The 17108-nt window shown below is 45.9% G+C and overlaps 1 protein-coding gene across 1 annotated transcript in view; it reads right to left on the bottom strand.

The window, feature by feature from the left end:
* Window positions 1-17108, bottom strand: part of LOC141131334 (aminopeptidase N-like) — a 144290-nt gene that overhangs the window by 67462 nt on the left and 59720 nt on the right. Inside the window, exon 6 of the mRNA XM_073618481.1 lies at window positions 475-629. Coding sequence (XP_073474582.1) covers window positions 475-629 — 155 coding nt within the window. The remainder of the gene's footprint in view (window positions 1-474; window positions 630-17108) is intronic.

The raw sequence follows: 17108 nt of genomic DNA, 5'->3' as shown, positions 1-17108 counted from the left end.
AAAGTCCTGCGAGCCGCATCTTTGGAGCGGTGTGTTCACCGCTCCTAAACCGCTCCTGCCCATTGAAATCAATGGGACAGCGCGGCTATACCGCGGCAATACCGCGGCTATAGCCGCGCTGTACGAGCGGTTTTAACCCTTTTTCCGCCGCCAGCGGGGGTTAAAACTGCACCGCTAGCGGCCGAATACAGCCGCAAAAACAATGGTAAAACAGCGCTAAAAATAGCGCTGTTTTGCCGCCGACGCCCCCACCGCCCCAGTGTGAAAGGGGCCTTAGAAGCTACAGAAAATTCCTCTTTTCAGATTGAGCTTGTTTTATCAAACTTTTATATTTAAAGCAGTCGTAAACCACTGGAATCGCATAGTGCATCGCAATGCATAGTATCAATTTGATAGCACTTAGCTACTTCTCTATATCAAATGATCAAATAGTTGCTATATTTTTTTTTTTTTAGGAATAAATAGGGAAAGCACCTGATGAGCAAGTTCATGAGCTATGACTGTGACCACTCTTTCCTTGTTACCAATGGAAGATTCTCTTTGATCATAGAGAAGAGCAGTTTCTCTGTATGTCACCAGCCCCCAGTTCTCCATGGCTCCAGCACTGAAGTCAGGCAAAGCGACCTGGTCTGCAGGATAGAAGATCATCTGGTCAATTAAAGTGAAACCAAACTCTATCAAGCAACAAATAACTATTTTTAACCACTTAAGCCCCGGGTGATTTGACCCCTTAATGACCAGGCCATTTTTTGCGATATGGCACTGTGTCATTTTAACTGACAATTGCACGGTTGTGTGACGCTGCACCCAAACAAAAGTGACATCCTTTTTTTCCCCACAAATAGAGCTTTCTCTTGGTGGTATTTGATCACCTCTGCGTTTTTTATTTTTTGCGCTATAAACAAAAAAAGCGACAATTTAGAATTTTTTTTTTACATTTTCCTATAATAAATATCCTGCCAAAAAAAAACAAACAAAAAAAAAACAAATTTATTCCTCAGTGTAGGCCAATATGTATTCTTCTACATATTTTTGGTAAAAAAAAAAAATCACAATAAGTGTATATTGATTGGTTTGCGCAAAAGTTATAGCGTCTACAAAATAGGGGATAGATTTATGCCATTTTTATTATTATTTTTTTTTTACTAGTAATGACGGTGATCAGCAATTTTTTGTGGGACTGCAACATTTCGGCAGACAGATCGGACACTTTCGACACTTTTTTGGGACCATTGACATTTATACAGCGATCAGTGCTAAAAATAGCCATTGATTACTGTGTAAATGTCACTGGCAGGGAAGGGGTTAACACTAGGGGGCAATCAAGGGGTTAAGTGTGTGTCCTAGGGAGTGTTTCTAACTGTGGGGGGATGGGACTGCCTGGGGGAAGAGACCGATCATTGTTCCTAAGCAGTAGGAACAACAGATCAGTCTCCTCACCCCTGACAGAACGGAGATCTGTCTGTTTACATTGACAGACCTCCGTTCTGTCTCTCTCAGGAGCGATCGTGGGTGCCCAGTGGACATCGCGACTGATGGGCATGCGCATCAGCTCCGTCGTCGCACCTCCTGCTGTGTGTGCGCGCCCCCTAGTGCTCTTAACACCCCCCCCCGGCGGTATTCCCGAGTCTGGCTCGGGGTGGAATTTTAGAACCAAGAGCGGTAACCCCGAGCCAGACTCGGGATCCCATCGCAGACTCCAGGAAGAGGTGACTTACCTTGTCCCCTGGATCCTGCGATGTCTCCCCGCAGTGTGAGCAGTTCATCCTCCGCTCGATCTATCATGGAGCCGGGCTCCGTTCCCTGCGAGCGTTGCGACGCACGGGGATGGAGAATGGTGCCAAATTCAAAAAGTGTAATACACACAATACATACAGTATAATCTAATCTTACATTACTGTATGTAATTATTTCACCTCCCTTTTGTCCCTAGTGGTTTCTCCAGTGTCCTGAATGCAGTTTTATATTATAAAAACTGTTCTTTCGGCCTGGAAACTGGAGATTGTCCAAAACTGTCCCTTTACATCAAAAGTGATTTTAGAGCAGCTAGAAAACAACGATAATAAATTCGAATCACTTGCAGAATTGAGTGATAGCGATTTGTGGGGAGATGCGTCATCAAACACTGAATAGTAATGACAGCGAAATTTTCTGCAACTGAGCAAATTTCAGTGTTTTTGATTTGATTAAATTATTGAATATTTTTTATTATTATTATATTATTATTTGGTATAATTATTTATAGTTATTTATTATATTATAATTTATGATTTTGTGTTTCAAACTTTATCACACCCGAGATGTCTACTAGACTCTGGTTTGGACAGATATAAGTGTGTTATTGCTAAGAATTACAGGCCTATAGGGATGAGCCGAACACCCCCCGGTTCGGTTCGCACCAGAACCCGCGAACGGACCGAAAGTTCGCACGAACGTTAGAACCCCATTGACGTCTATGGGACTCGAACGTTCGAAATCAAAAGTGCTCATTTTAAAGTCTAATTTGCATGGTATTGTCCTAAAAAGGGTTTGGGGACCCGGGTCCTACCCCAGGGGACATGTATCAATGCAAAAAAAACTTTTAAAAACGGCCGTTTTTTCGGGAGCAGTGATTTTAATGATGCTTAAAGTAAAAAAAAAAAGTGAAATATTCCTTTAAATATCGTACCTGGGGGGTGTCTATAGTATGCCTGTAAAGTGACGCGTGTTTCCCATGTTTAGAACAGTCCCTGCACCAAATGTCATTTTTAAAGGAAAAAATCTCATTTAAAACTGCTTGCGGGTTTAATGTCATGTCGGGTCATGGCAATATGGATGAAAATCAGTGAGACAAACGGCATGGGTACCCCCCAGTCCATTACCAGGCCCTTTGGGTCTTGTATGGATATTAAGGGGAACCCCGCACCCAAATTAAAATAAGGAAAGGTGTGGGGCCACCAGGCCCTATATACTCTGAACAGCAGTGCAAACAAGACAGGGACTGTAGGTTTGTTGTTAAGTAGAATCTGTTTGTAATTTTGAACATTTTTAACGTGTTTAGCTCCAGCCAAAAAATCTTTTCTAAGCTTTTTGGAAAACATAGGGAAGGGTTATCACCCCTGTGACATTTGTTTTGCTGTCTTTCCTCCTCTTCAGAAGATTTCACCTCACTTTTTTGTCCCAATGAAAAATGTTTTTTGAAAATTTGGGTTTTTTTGTGGAACAAGGATTGGAAAGCATCAGTGGAAAGGAGAAATTGTTTTCCCATATTAACTCTTACAGGAGAGAATTTCCCTTCCTAGGGGTAGATTTCATCTCACTTCCTGTTGTCTCCTTCCGTTTGCAAGTAGGAGTCGTTTGTAAGTTAGATGTTTGAAAGTAGGGTTCTGCCCTATATACTCAGCAGAAATTTGGGCCTTAGGTGTTGCTGTGGCCACAACACTGTAAGCCCTCACAGGGCCCTGCTGTGAAATATTAGATCAAGAATTGTAATTACATGCCCCTGTTGAACAGGAGCTGAAAAATTAGGCCTTAGGCACTGGTGCTGGTGCCACAACACTGCAACCCCTCACAGACACTCTAGTTGGAACGCAGGAACGAGCCCTGCTGCAAATTATTGCTTCAAAAATTGTAATTACACGCCCCTGTTAGACAGGGGCGGAAAAATTGGGCCTTAGGCACTTCCGCATGTTGCGGCTCAACACGGCCAGCTGCCGAAAAAAAGGCCAAGCGTGTCCCATGGCCACGTGCTGATGAGGATGCACCGTCTCCACGACCAGCACTAGACACAGAGCCTGCTTGCCCTCTCTTATTGGCTTGTGACTGTCTGCCTCTCCTTCTTGGCCTTCCAGACATACTAATGGCCTGTAGCTGCACTAAGCTGGGATAGAACACCTGTAATTTTCTTCAAGTAGCTTTATATACTGTAACCAGACAAGCCTGCCTGTCAGTAGGAAGATAACAGGAACGGATCTAGCTGAACACTGTGAGCAGGACGCACTGTACTAAATGTAAATAGTCTAGCTGCCTGACCGTGGTACTAATAGGATCAAATAGAACACCTGTAATTTTCTTCAGGTAGCTTTATATACTGTAACCAGACAAGCCTGCCTGTCAGTAGGAAGATAACAGGAACGGATCTAGCTGTACACTGTGAGCAGGACGCACTGTACTAAATGTAAATAGTCTAGCTGCCTGACCGTGGTACTAATAGGATCAAGTAGAACACCTGTAATTTTCTTCAGGTAGCTTTATATACTGTAACCAGACAAGCCTGCCTGTCAGTAGGAAGATAACAGGAACGGATCTAGCTGTACACTGTGAGCAGGACGCACTGTACTAAATGTAAATAGTCTAGCTGCCTGACCGTGGTACTAATAGGATCAAATAGAACACCTGTAATTTTCTTCAGGTAGCTTTATATACTGTAACCAGACAAGCCTGCCTGTCAGTAGGAATTTAACAGGAACGGATCTAGCTGAACACTGTGAGCAGGACGCACTGCACTAAATGTAAATAGTCTAGAAGATAACAGGAACGGATCTAGCTGAACACTGTGAGCAGGACGCACTGCACTAAATGTAAATAGCAGGAACGGATCTAGCTGAACACTGTGAGCAGGACGCACTGCACTAAATGTAAATAGCAGGAACGGATCTAGCTGAACACTGTGAGCAGGACGCACTGCACTAAATGTAAATAGCAGGAACGGATCTAGCTGAACACTGTGAGCAGGACGCACTGCACTAAATGTAAATAACAGGAACGGATCTAGCTGAACACTGTGAGCAGGACGCACTGCACTAAATGTAAATAGCAGGAACGGATCTAGCTGAACACTGTGAGCAGGACGCACTGCACTAAATGTAAATTGCAGGAACGGATCTAGCTGAACACTGTGAGCAGGACGCACTGCACTAAATGTAAATAGTCTAGAAGATAACAGGAACGGATCTAGCTGAACACTGTGAGCAGGACACACTGCACTAAATGTAAATAGCAGGAACGGATCTAGCTGAACACTGTGAGCAGGACGCACTGTATTAAAAGTAAATAGTCTAGATAGAAGATAACAGGAACGGATCTAGCTAAACTGAATACAGTGTATATATATATATGCAACACCTGGGATGCATATATATACACAATACACTGTAAGTGCAGCTAACTGACTGACTGTTCTGCCTAATCTATCTAACTCAAATCAAATGACACTGTCTCTCTCTCTCTCTATCTCTCAGCACACCGGAACACACACTACACAGGGCCGCCGTGCAGGCGGCCTTATATAGTGTGGGGTGTGTACTAAATCCCCTGAGCCATAATTGGCCAAAGCCACCCTGGCTTTGGCCAATTACAGCTCTCTCTACTGACGGCGCTGTGATTGGCCAAGCATGCGGGTCATAGTGCATGCTTGGCCAATCATCAGCCAGCAATGCACTGCGATGCCGCAGTGAATTATGGGCCGTGACGAGCCACACGAATTTAGCGCGAACGGCCCATAACGTTCGCAATTCGGCGAACGATCGAACAGCCGATGTTCGAGTCGAACATGGGTTCGACTCGAACACGAAGCTCATCCCTAGAGGCCTACAATAAAAAACGCTAAATTTCCATGCAAAATAATTGTACTGCTTTCAGCACCTAAAATCCGACATAATCATACCTCCAGGGAGGTTAAAGCGGCCGACGTACAGCTTCGACAGCTCGCCCATTGGAGCCAACCTGCCGCAGTATAACTGCGACGACTGGTCCTCAAGTGATTCATCCTTATGCTGCTAGCCTTAGTAAATAGATAGGAAGGCATAATATATTTACTTTTTTCCCTGTGGTTTCTGGCCTAGGCCAAAATGATGTCATACTTCCCAGGAGTCTTCAAGAGCATTTCTTTTTCTTTAATCTAGAGAAGGGGAGGAGGGGCTTTCTCAGCCAAGCACACCCTCCTACCTGCATGCCCAAGTTAAGGCCAATGGATTCAAGGAAGTAAATGCTACATGAATCATCTGCTCTTACTCAAGTTGGCCTTGACTAGCAATGCTAGGGGGGTGTTTTTCAAAGTGATTTCCTAACAAAATAAAGTGTGGAGACATGGATGCATGAGTGGGTTGCACTGAATATTACAAATTAATTAAACAGCATTTTCACTTTGCGGTGCCCAGACACAGTTAAGTTTTGCTTTAACCTCTTGGCGTCTGCGCTATAGCTGAATGACGGCCACAGCGCAGCCCTGAATTTCTGGGAGGCCTCCCCTGTGCACACGCCCCGCGCGCCCTGCGGCGCGCACTGTAATCACCGAGTCACCAAGGCTCAGGTGATCACAGATCCGAGTAAGGGGCTGGTCCCGGCCCCTTACCACGTGATCAGCTGTCAGGCAATGACAGCTGATCACATGATCTAAACAAAAGCTCGGTAATCGTTTTTTTCTCTCCTCACGCTGACAGCCGATCACCGGCTTATCTGCAAGGGACATCGGTCCTGAAGAGGAAGAGGCAATTCTGCCTCATCTGTGCCACCAGTACCCCCTGCCAGTGCCACCTGCCAGTGCCCACCAGTGCCACCTATCAATGCCCACAAGTGCCACCTATCAATGCCCACCAGTGGTGCCAACCAGTGCCACCTAGCAGTGCTTGCCTATCAGTGTAACCAACCAGTGCCGATCAGTGCCCATTATTGCCACCCATCAGTGCCCATCACTGCCACCCATCAGTGCCCATCACTGATCACCGCAGAGGTGATCAAATACCACCAAAAGAAAGCTCTATTTGTGGGGAAAAAATGAAAAAAAATTCATTTGGGTACAGTGTTGTATGACCGCACAATTGTCATTCAAAGTGCATCAGCGCTGAAAGCTGAAAATTGGTCTGGGCAGGGAGGGGGTTTAAGTGCCCAGTAAGCAAGTGGTTAAAGAGTAACTCCACTTTTGTTAAGAAAAAAACATTCCCCTCTGGGTGATCTATGTACATTTCAGGGATTCTAACAAACTTTGTTGCAGATTCCTACCTTTTGTTATTCTGAAGAAATCACTTTGTTCCTCTGTGCCCCTGTGCCGAGTGAGTCTATTGGGGGTGGTTTCATAATTATCAATCAGATGCTGCAGCTTTAGGGCTCTATTGAAGAAAATTGCAGGGTCGGAATTCCTTTAGACTTTTCCTATTGGGAGTATCTCACCAAAATGACATTTCTTTCTCGAACATCACGGGACACAGAGCCACAGTAATTACTGATGGGTTATATAGGTATCACTGGTGATTGGACACTGGCACACCCTATCAGGAAGTTCAACCCCCTATATAATCCCTCCCCCTTGCAGGGATACCTCAGTTTTTATGCCAGTGTCTTAGGTGATGGATGTATAAAGATGTCCTGTGCTGAGCTCCAAAGGGAATATCCTAAGATCCTATACTGGGGCAAGCCAGGCGAACCGGATCCATTCAAAGTGTCTTTTCATGGCCGAATTGAATGGTACCCGGGCCTCGTGTCCGAAGAAACGAGGTTTTACCCGTAATGCTTCTCTTTTTAGAGAGCTGGACCCCGCAGATCAGAAAATGGCTTTAAACTTCCTAATTTCTGGCGAGGTGCTTTACGGTCCCAGAACTGTTGGATCCCCCTACTGATGGGGGCCCCAGTCTCTGACGGTTTTTTCAAACGGAGCCCACCGTGAGAGGTGAAGATTGGGTCTGTGTAAACGGCACCCTACGGCTGGATAAGGTAAGAGGAGATTCCACAGAATTTTTGAGTTCTAGTGGCTTTTCTCCTTTAAGGTAAATGCATGCTATGCCTATTGTGACCACCAGGGGCTGCCAAGAGCACAAACCTACACATGCTGACTGATTGTCTCAGGTGTTGTAATCGCTGTGTATGTCCCAGCGTATCAAGCAGGCTGCAAGCAGGTAAGGTGGATGGGGGGATTTCTCATGTTTGAATGTTCCCCCCAGGCTAGAGAGGGGCCACAGGGGTCTAGAAAGTGGTTATACCACCCGGGCTCTGTGGCCTAATGGCCACCATCTCTGAAGATAGCCGTTCAGGCAAATCTTGTTACCAGTCTCCCTCCTTCCCTCCCCCCATCCCCAGCCTTTTCTCCAGAGCATGACAGGAGAGTCGGCAGTGCGGGAAGCGCTCGTTTTTTTCAAAACTCGAGGGGGGGGGCGGTAGAGGAGGGGGCGGGATGTCAGCACAGAGTGTTTAGACTCCCACTCAGGCCAGCTGCAGGCTATTAAAGGCACTCTGTACAGGTGCACTCAGCCTTCTGAGAGACACAGAGCTGACGGTCGCATGTAAGGTGGGACACAGGCATTCTCCTAGGCAGCATTTACTGAAGTAACACCAGACTGAGCATTGGGTAGCAAGGCTTTTAGCCAGACTACATCGCTCAGCGGACAGTGTTCATTTGTATACCTCACACCTTGTTGCTTTGCACTATGGGTAGAAGAGGTTCAAGCACCCCAGGAACCAGAGACACTAGGGGATCTCGTTCAGGTTCTGAGGGCCCCCTGTCGGCAGCATCCTTCCCCCCTAAAGATGGGCCAGGGACGGCTAGCCAGGGAGAGCCATCGGGGTCAGGGGCTATACCTGCTTCTGGCACTTCAGCCCCTGTATATATTACACAAGAGGTTTTTTTCCTCAACCATTAATGGTCTAGAGGAAAGATTAATGGCCGTGATTACGTCTTCACTCAGTGGAAGAAAACGCACTAGGCTTTCCTCTGTTCCCCAAGACCCTCAGACAGAGGAGCTCTGTGATAAAGGAGATGAATCCCTTTCAGAGGATCGGGATGGGATGGATGATTCCTCTTCGGAGGATTCAGGTGGAGAGGGACGCTCTGCGACTTCCCAAGAGGAGAAAGTCTTAGTGCAGATCCTCACTGGATTGGTCCGCTCCACATTTAAGTTGCCCATACCTGAAACTGCTAAAGAATCCTCTTCTGCTTTGGGGTCACTGAAACCTTTCCAAGCAGCACATGCTTTTCCTGTTCATACTTTACTTGAAAAGCTTATTTAGTCTGAGTGGGATCACCCAGACAAACGTTTTTTTCCGCCGAGAAAGTTTTCAACACTTTATCCGATGGAAGAAAAGTTTATTAAAATGTGGGGAATACCAGCTATTGATGCCGCCATTTCCTCCATAAATAATAGCCTGACTTGTCCTGTAGACAATGCTCAGATGCTCAGGGATCCTGTAGATAAAAGGATGGAATCCCTATTGAAGGATGTTTTCTCCTTAGCAGGATCAGTGGCCCAACCTGCAATAGCAGCGATTGGAGTCTGTCAATACTTAAGAGACCATGTTAAGCAGGTCATCAAAGTATTACCTGAACAGCAGGCCCAGGGGTTTGCTAACCTTCCAGCGGCCTTATGCTTTGTGGTTGACGCCATTAGAGATTCTATCGTGCAAACCTCCCGTCTTTCACTGGGGTTGGTGCATATACGTAGAATCCTATGGTTGAAAAATTGGTCAGCCGAAGCACCATGTAAGAAGCTACTGGCTGGGTTTCCATTTCGTGGTGCAAGGTTGTTTGGAGAGGACTTGGATAACTATATCAAGAGAATCTCTTGTGGGAAAAGCACTCTCTTACCTGTCAAGAAGAAGAGTAAGCGTCCCTCTTTCAAACGGACTCTTTCCCCAGCGCCGGGGGCTTCAGCCTCCAGGCAGTCTCGACGGCCGCCTCCATCGGGGTCCAGAGACAAGAGTCAACCCCAGGGACAAAAGAAGTCCTGGGGAAAGAAGCCTACTAGGCAAAACACTAAGACCTCTGCATGAGGGGGCGCCCCCGCTCACTCGAGTGGGGGGAAGACTGCGACAATTCTCAGAGCTCTGGCAGGAGGACTTCCAGGACAGATGGGTAGTCTCCACGGTAACCTTAGGGTACAAGCTGGAGTTTCAGGAATTCCCTTCTCCTCGGTTCCTCAGATCAAATGTTCCCAGAGACCCAGAGAAGAAGCAGTCGCTCCTTCTAGCGTTAGAGCGACTTTTGTCGCAGGAGGTCATTATGATAGTTCCCGCAAAGGACCAGGGATTGGGCTTCTATTCCAACCTTTTTACGGTCCAAAAGCCAAATGGGGATGTCAGGCCCATTTTGGACTTAAGGGATCTGAACCGATTCCTAAGGATTCAATCCTTCCGCATGGAATCAATTCGAACAGTAGTTCCCACCCTGCAGGGAGGAGAATTTCTGGCATCAATAGACATCAGAGATGCATATCTGCATGTGCCCATTTTTCCTGCTCATCAGAAGTTTCTGCGCTTCGAGGTAGGAGGGCGCCATTTCCAGTTTATGGCTCTGCCCTTTGGGATAGCCACTGCACCTCGAGTGTTCACAAAGATCTTGGCTCCTCCTCTGGCCAGATTAAGGGCTCAGGGTATAGCTGTCATAGCATACCTAGACGACCTGCTCTTGATAGACCGGTCGGTAGCCTCTTTGAATGGAAACTTGAGGACCACGGTCAGGTATCTAGAACACCTGGGTTGGATCCTCAACTTAGAAAAGTCTTTCCTAAAACCAGTAAGAAGACTGGAATATTTAGGTCTGATTATACATACAAGCCAGGAGAAAATATTTCTACCCCAGGCAAAGATCACTGCTTTGAGATAGCTGATTCTGACAGTAAGGACCAAGAAGGGTCCCTCAGTCCGCCTTTGTATGAGGCTACTAGGGAAGATGGTGTCTTCATTCGAAGCAGTTCCCTATGCTCAGTTTCACTCAAGAATGCTGCAACACAGTATTCTGTCGACCTGGAACAAGAAGGTTCAGGCATTAGACTTTCCGATGCACCTGTCGCATGCGGTGCGTCAGAGCCTCAATTGGTGGCTCATACCCGAAAACCTGCAGAAGGGGAAATCCTTTCTACTGGTTACCTGGACGGTGGCAACAACAGATGCCAGTCTGTCAGGTTGGGGAGCAGTTCTGGAACAGGCTGCGGTCCAAGGAGTATGGTCCAAGACAGAGAGGACCTTACCCATCAACATTCTGGAGATCCGGGCGATACATCTAGCTCTAAAAGCCTGGACTATCAGGCTACAGGGTTGTCCGGTCAGGATCCAGTCCGACAATGCCACAGCAGTGGCTTATGTCAATCATCAGGGAGGCACCCGGAGCCGAGCTGCTCAAAAAGAGGTGAACCAGATCTTAGTCTGGGCAGAGATGCATGTGCCATGCATATCGGCAGTTTTCATCCCGGGAATAGAGAATTGGCAGGCGGACTATCTAAGTCGCCAGCAGTTACTTCCAGGGGAATGGTCTCTGCATCCCGACGTCTTTTGGGCCATATGCCAAAGATGGGGGGTTCCAGATGTAGATCTCTTTGCATCCCGATTCAACAAAAAGATAGACAGATTTGTGGCAAGGACAAAAGATCCTCTTGCATGCGGGACGGATGCGTTGGTGATTCCGTGGCATCGGTTCTCACTGATTTACGCATTCCCGCCTATTCTGCTACTACCACGACTCCTTCGCAGGATCAGGCAGGAAAGGAAGTCGGTACTTCTGGTGGCCCCCGCTTGGCCCAGAAGGACTTGGTATGCAGAAATAGTAAGGATGACGGTAGGTTCCCCGTGGACACTACCGGAATGCCCAGACCTGTTATCTCAAGGTCCAGTGTTCCATCCTGCCTTACAAACGCTAAATTTGACGGTTTGGCTATTGAGACCCACGTTCTGAAGAGTCGGGGGCTCTCAGGTCCTGTCATATCTACCTTGATTAATGCAAGGAAGCCAGCTTCCAGGATGATTTATCATAGAGTCTGGAAAGCTTATATAACCTGGTGTGAATCCAGAGGTTGGCATCCCAGGAAATATGTCATAGGTAGAATCCTTGATTTTCTACAGATGGGATTAGAGATGAAGCTGGCCTTGAGTACCATCAAGGGCCAGGTCTCTGCTTTATCAGTATTATTTCAGCGGCCACTTGCTTCGCATTCTTTGGTCCGAAACTTTATGCAGGGGGTGATGCGTCTTAATCCTCCGGTTAAAGCGCCCCTAAACCCCTGGGACTTGAATTTGGTCCTGGCTGTGTTACAGAAACGGCCTTTTGAACCAATAAGTCAGATTCCTTTGGTCTTGTTGACAAGGAAATTAATTTTTCTGGTGGCCATCTCTTCTGCTAGAAGAGTATCAGAATTAGCAGCTCTTTCCTGTAAGGAGCCTTATTTGATTATACACAAGGATAGAGTGGTACTACGCCCTCATCCTAGTTTTTTACCGAAGGTGGTTTCTGATTTTCATTTAAACCAAGACATTGTTCTACCTTCCTTTTTTCCAGATCCCTGTTCTCCGGAAGAGAGATCTCTACATTCGTTGGATGTAGTAAGAGCAGTTAAGGCCTATCTAGGGGCAACTACTCAGATCCGCAAGACGGATGTTTTGTTTGTGCTGCCAGAGGGTCCCAATAGAGGACAGGCAGCGTCAAAAGCTACCATTTCTAAATGGATTCGACAGTTGATCATTCAAGCTTACGGTTTGAAACAGAAGATTCCTCCGTTTCAGATCAGGGCACATTCCACAAGGGCTATTGGTGCTTCTTGGGCAGTGCATCACCGGGCCTCTATGGCTCAAATCTGCAAGGCCGCAACCTGGTCTTCAGTTCATACATTCACCAGATTCTATCAGGTGGATGTGAGAAGGCATGAGGATATCGCCTTTGGGCGTAGTGTGCTGCAGGCAGCGGTACAGGGTCCTCAGGTCTGATTGCACCCTACTTGGTCGTGGTCCCCCCCCCTCAGGTAGCATTGCTCTGGGACATCCCATCAGTAATTACTGTGGCTCTGTGTCCCGTGATGTTCGAGAAAGAAAATAGGATTTTTTAAAACAGCTTACCTGTAAAATCCTTTTCTTTCGAAGGACATCACGGGACACAGAGGTCCCACCCCTCTTCTAATACACTATATTGCTTGGCTACAAAACTGAGGTATCCCTGCAAGGGGGAGGGATTATATAGGGGGTTGAACTTCCTGATAGGGTGTGCCAGTGTCCAATCACCAGTGATACCTATATAACCCATCAGTAATTACTGTGGCTCTGTGTCCCGTGATGTCCTTCGAAAGAAAAGGATTTTACAGGTAAGCTGTTTTAAAAAATCCTATTTTTTGTTGCAGGGGATGCTAAAAATTTGACTTGCATCTTAGGCTGGGTTCACATTAGTCTGCTGTGCGACATCGCATGTGATTTGCACCGTACTGCAGTGCAAATCACATGCGATGTCTGTGTGATGCAAATTCAGCCATACAGATTGTATGGTTGAATTGGCATCGCATTCGGACCGACGTCGTGCAGGACCCTTTTTTTGGTCCGCACCAGAATCAGACCGCATGGGTGTTCACACCTATGCGATCTGGTTCATGTCCGAATTGACAGTTTGCACTGCCATATGTGAACCGATCTGGGGGTGACATTAACTTTGTATTGATACTCCCAGCAGTTCGCATAGGGCAGTATGAACTGCCTGCGAGTCGGTGCGATGCAGAAACCCATGCTGGATTAGTACGGATTCTCGCATCGCAACAGTGTGAACCGAGCCTTAATGTAGACTTCTGGGAAAATTAGCGAGTCAATCACACAAGCAGGAAATTATGTTTCTGGGGGTCGCCCTGTACACATTCTATGTACAGAACACCTCCAGGTAGCCATACTGAATTGCATTTTACAGAAAATTACAGCACTGCAGATTGAAAAGGAAAGATAATTTTTAAGAAAATTCAATATAACTTGAGTCTCAATTGTATATACTATATTGTTATTTTTTTTATTCGCTAGTTGTTTTTTCCCATGAAAGTGGAGTTACCCTTTAAGTTTCCATTTTTTTATGCATAATCAAAGATCATGTTCACTTTTAAAACACCAGGCAAATGAAGCCAACTTACAACTATAACAGTATAAATGTTCTTATTCCTTTGAAAGCTTTTATTAAAGAGGAACTGCAGTCTGCTCACATAATTTGTAATATATATGTATTATATATACTGTGATTCTGTAGTTGCCAAATATGCTGCAGAAATCTGCCTCCACTAAGTCTGGCTGCATCCATTTTAACTGTGGGCAGCTAAAGCTGCTGCCTGTTCACTTCCTGGATTTACACAGACACACAGGCACACCTCCAGCTCTGCAGCTCTCATTGGCCCTCTGAATCATCCTTCCTCCCTTCCTGGCAAACGGGAGTGAGAGAGAGAGCTGTGCATGATGTCATAAGCCTAGGCTTTTTACCAGACAAGAAACAGGAAGTGGGCTGTATAAGGTATTTACTGGCAGAAAAAAAATGTTTTACTATCCAAAGTTAAAACAACAAGGGCAGAAGATTTAATAGATGGAAAGATGAAAAAATGACTGAAGTTCCACTTTAAGGTCCTGCCAGTTTAAACTTTTGGTGACCATCATTTATGCCAAAATATCCTGACCAAATTTAGCAGCAATTTTCCCACCTAAGTTATTTTACATTCTTTTCCAAGTACATAAAACATTGTATCTGGGGGTAATTTTTAACCGCTTGCCGACCGGCTCACGCCGATATACGTTGGCAGAAGGGCATGTACAGGCATATTAATGTACCTGTACGTTGCCCTTTAAGAAGCGGTTTGCGGGCACACGCGCCCGCCACGAGCTCCGTGAGTGTGATCGCAGGTCCCACGGACTCGATGTCCGCAGGGATACCCGCGATTGTCTCACGGAAAGTAGGAACAGGGAAATGCTAATGTAAACAAGCATTTCCCCGTTCTGCCTAATGACACTGACACTGATCACAGCTCCCTGTAATCGGGATCGGTGATCAGTGTCGTGTCATACATAGCCCCTTCCTTCCACAGTTAGAATCACTCCCTAGGACACACTTAACCCCTACAACGCCCCCTAGTGGTTAACTCCTTCACTGTCAGTCACATTTACACAGTAATCAATGCATTTTTAATCGCACTGATCGCTGTATAAATGTGAATGGTCCCAAAATAGCGCCAAAAGTGTCCGATGTGTCCGCCATAATGTCGCAGTCACGATAAAAATTGCTGATCGCCGCCATTACTAGAAAAAAAAAATTATTAATAAAAATACCATAAATCTATCCCCTATTTTGTAGGCTCTATAACTTTTGCTTATTGCGATTTTTTTTTACCAAAAATATGTAGAAGAATACATATCAGCCTAAACTGAGGAAAAAAAATGTTTTTTTAATATATTTTATGGGGATATTTATTATAGCAAAAAGTAAAAAATAATGCGTTTTTTCGAAATTGACGCTATTTTTTTGTTTATAGCGCAAAAAAGAAAACCAGCAGAGATGATCAAATACCACCAAAAGAAAGCTCTATTTGTGGGTAAAAAGGACGTCAATTTTGTTAGGGAGCCACGTCGCACGACCACGCAATTGTCAGTTAAAGCGGCGAATGGTGCCGAATCGCAAAAAGTGCTCTCGTCTTTGGCCAGCCAAATGGTCCGGGGCTGAAGTGGTTAAATACCCTGCTCAGATTTAGTATGGGCTGAAAATGGGCAAAAAAGTGGGGAAAATGTTTTTGCAATGTTTTACATTTTTTTTAATATTTTGTTAGACTTTTTATTTTTTCTACACACTGTAATATCATTTTTAAGGCCTTGTACACACGGGGGCCTGTGTTTTCCCACCCATTAGATCTCTTTTCAGACCCAGGTTTACAGGCAGCTTGGAGGCCATAGTGCTGCCTCCTGGATGCCTGCTTGTTTAGGGGAAATCCTGATGCATACAAGTACATGGTCGTGGTATAGTCCCATTAATTTTAACCAGGGGTCATTTGGTGGCGCTACCGCTTGCTATATAAAATTTGCCTTGCCCAAACTGTGGCAGTATATACAGAAATGTCTGTCTGCAATGTTAACTTGCCAGTGAGTGGTTTGGGATGTGAGTGTGTTAAAAATATGGATCAACCCCCATTCTTTCTGTCATTCTGCCACCCATGTGAACAAGGCCCAGGAAAAGTGCCTCTTTCCATATGTGCACGGAAAAGGAAATACTCCAGCAGCTGGCACTGCCCATGACACCAGTAAACAAACAAAGCCATGTGAAAATGGTTACCTAATCATGCTTAGGCATTGTGATGGTTTTAACACCAAGAGTAGCAGGCAGCAGGAGCTTTAACATGAGCCTGGTGTTTATTCAGCAGCATCCATCTTACAGAACTATCCACAGCTCCCTGCCCCCAGATCACATGACCAAAACTGTTAACTGTTTCCTGACATGCATAAGGAACTAGGCATAACAATTGAACTTGAATTATAACATAAAGCATACACATCATTACAGGCATCATTCACACATGTGTATTTAAGCATACACCCATGTGAGGGCATTGGTTTTCCTGCACTGGATGCACAGGTGTTCCATGCATCCTCGTGCAGGCAGTTCTATTCATTTTAGTTGGCTGCATGGGCACAGCCACTGTTCCCAATTTGACATCTGTGTGGGTCCGTGTTCCCAAACCCACACTGTCTGCATTCACCCCCAAACAGTGCTGGGACAAGATCATCCAGTGCCCAAGGCAAAGATGGCAACCTACCCAGCCTTGTAACAGAATGATGGCACCCCCATGCCTACAGTAAAACATTGCTCCCAGGGTAGCTGCTCCTCCCGCCCACCCCTTGTCCTGGCCCTGCCCCCAAGGATGTGAAATTGGGAGCAGCAGCTGTGTCCTAATTGACATGAAGGGGACTGCCTGCATGCAGCTGCATGGAGCACCTGTGTATCCCGTGGTGCCAAAACACAACCTTTGCATGGGTGTATGTATGCCTGTGTGAACGAGGCTTTACACCAACCAGGTTATAAGCTCATTTCATTGTTCTATTAGGCCCCCTTCACACTTTGTGTAGCGGGAACATTCGCTTTTGCGTGGGCATTTTTCACACGTCTCTGCATGTCAAGTATAGGGCAGCCCGATCACTTCAATGAGCTGCCCTATGTGCTTGCTCCTTTTTTAGGTGACCAGCTTCACGTGATTTTCCAAGTCACCGCATTTTGGGTGCCATTTAGAATGAATGGCACCAAAACCCGCCATTGTGTGCTTTGCACCGATTGTCACGATTCTGCCAGCAATTCCAAATGGCCACGTTTGAATGGGGCCTCAGGAAAATTGTTTGCACAAGACTAGTTTTGTTGTCCTCTAATATAACAAGGAAATAGATAGAAT

This window comes from Aquarana catesbeiana, linkage group LG03 (assembly GCF_042186555.1).
Source record: "Aquarana catesbeiana isolate 2022-GZ linkage group LG03, ASM4218655v1, whole genome shotgun sequence".
In the NCBI taxonomy this organism is placed as follows: domain Eukaryota; kingdom Metazoa; phylum Chordata; class Amphibia; order Anura; family Ranidae; genus Aquarana; species Aquarana catesbeiana.
Note: the sequence above shows the minus strand (reverse complement) of the source record. Positions and strands in the feature narration are given on the sequence as shown.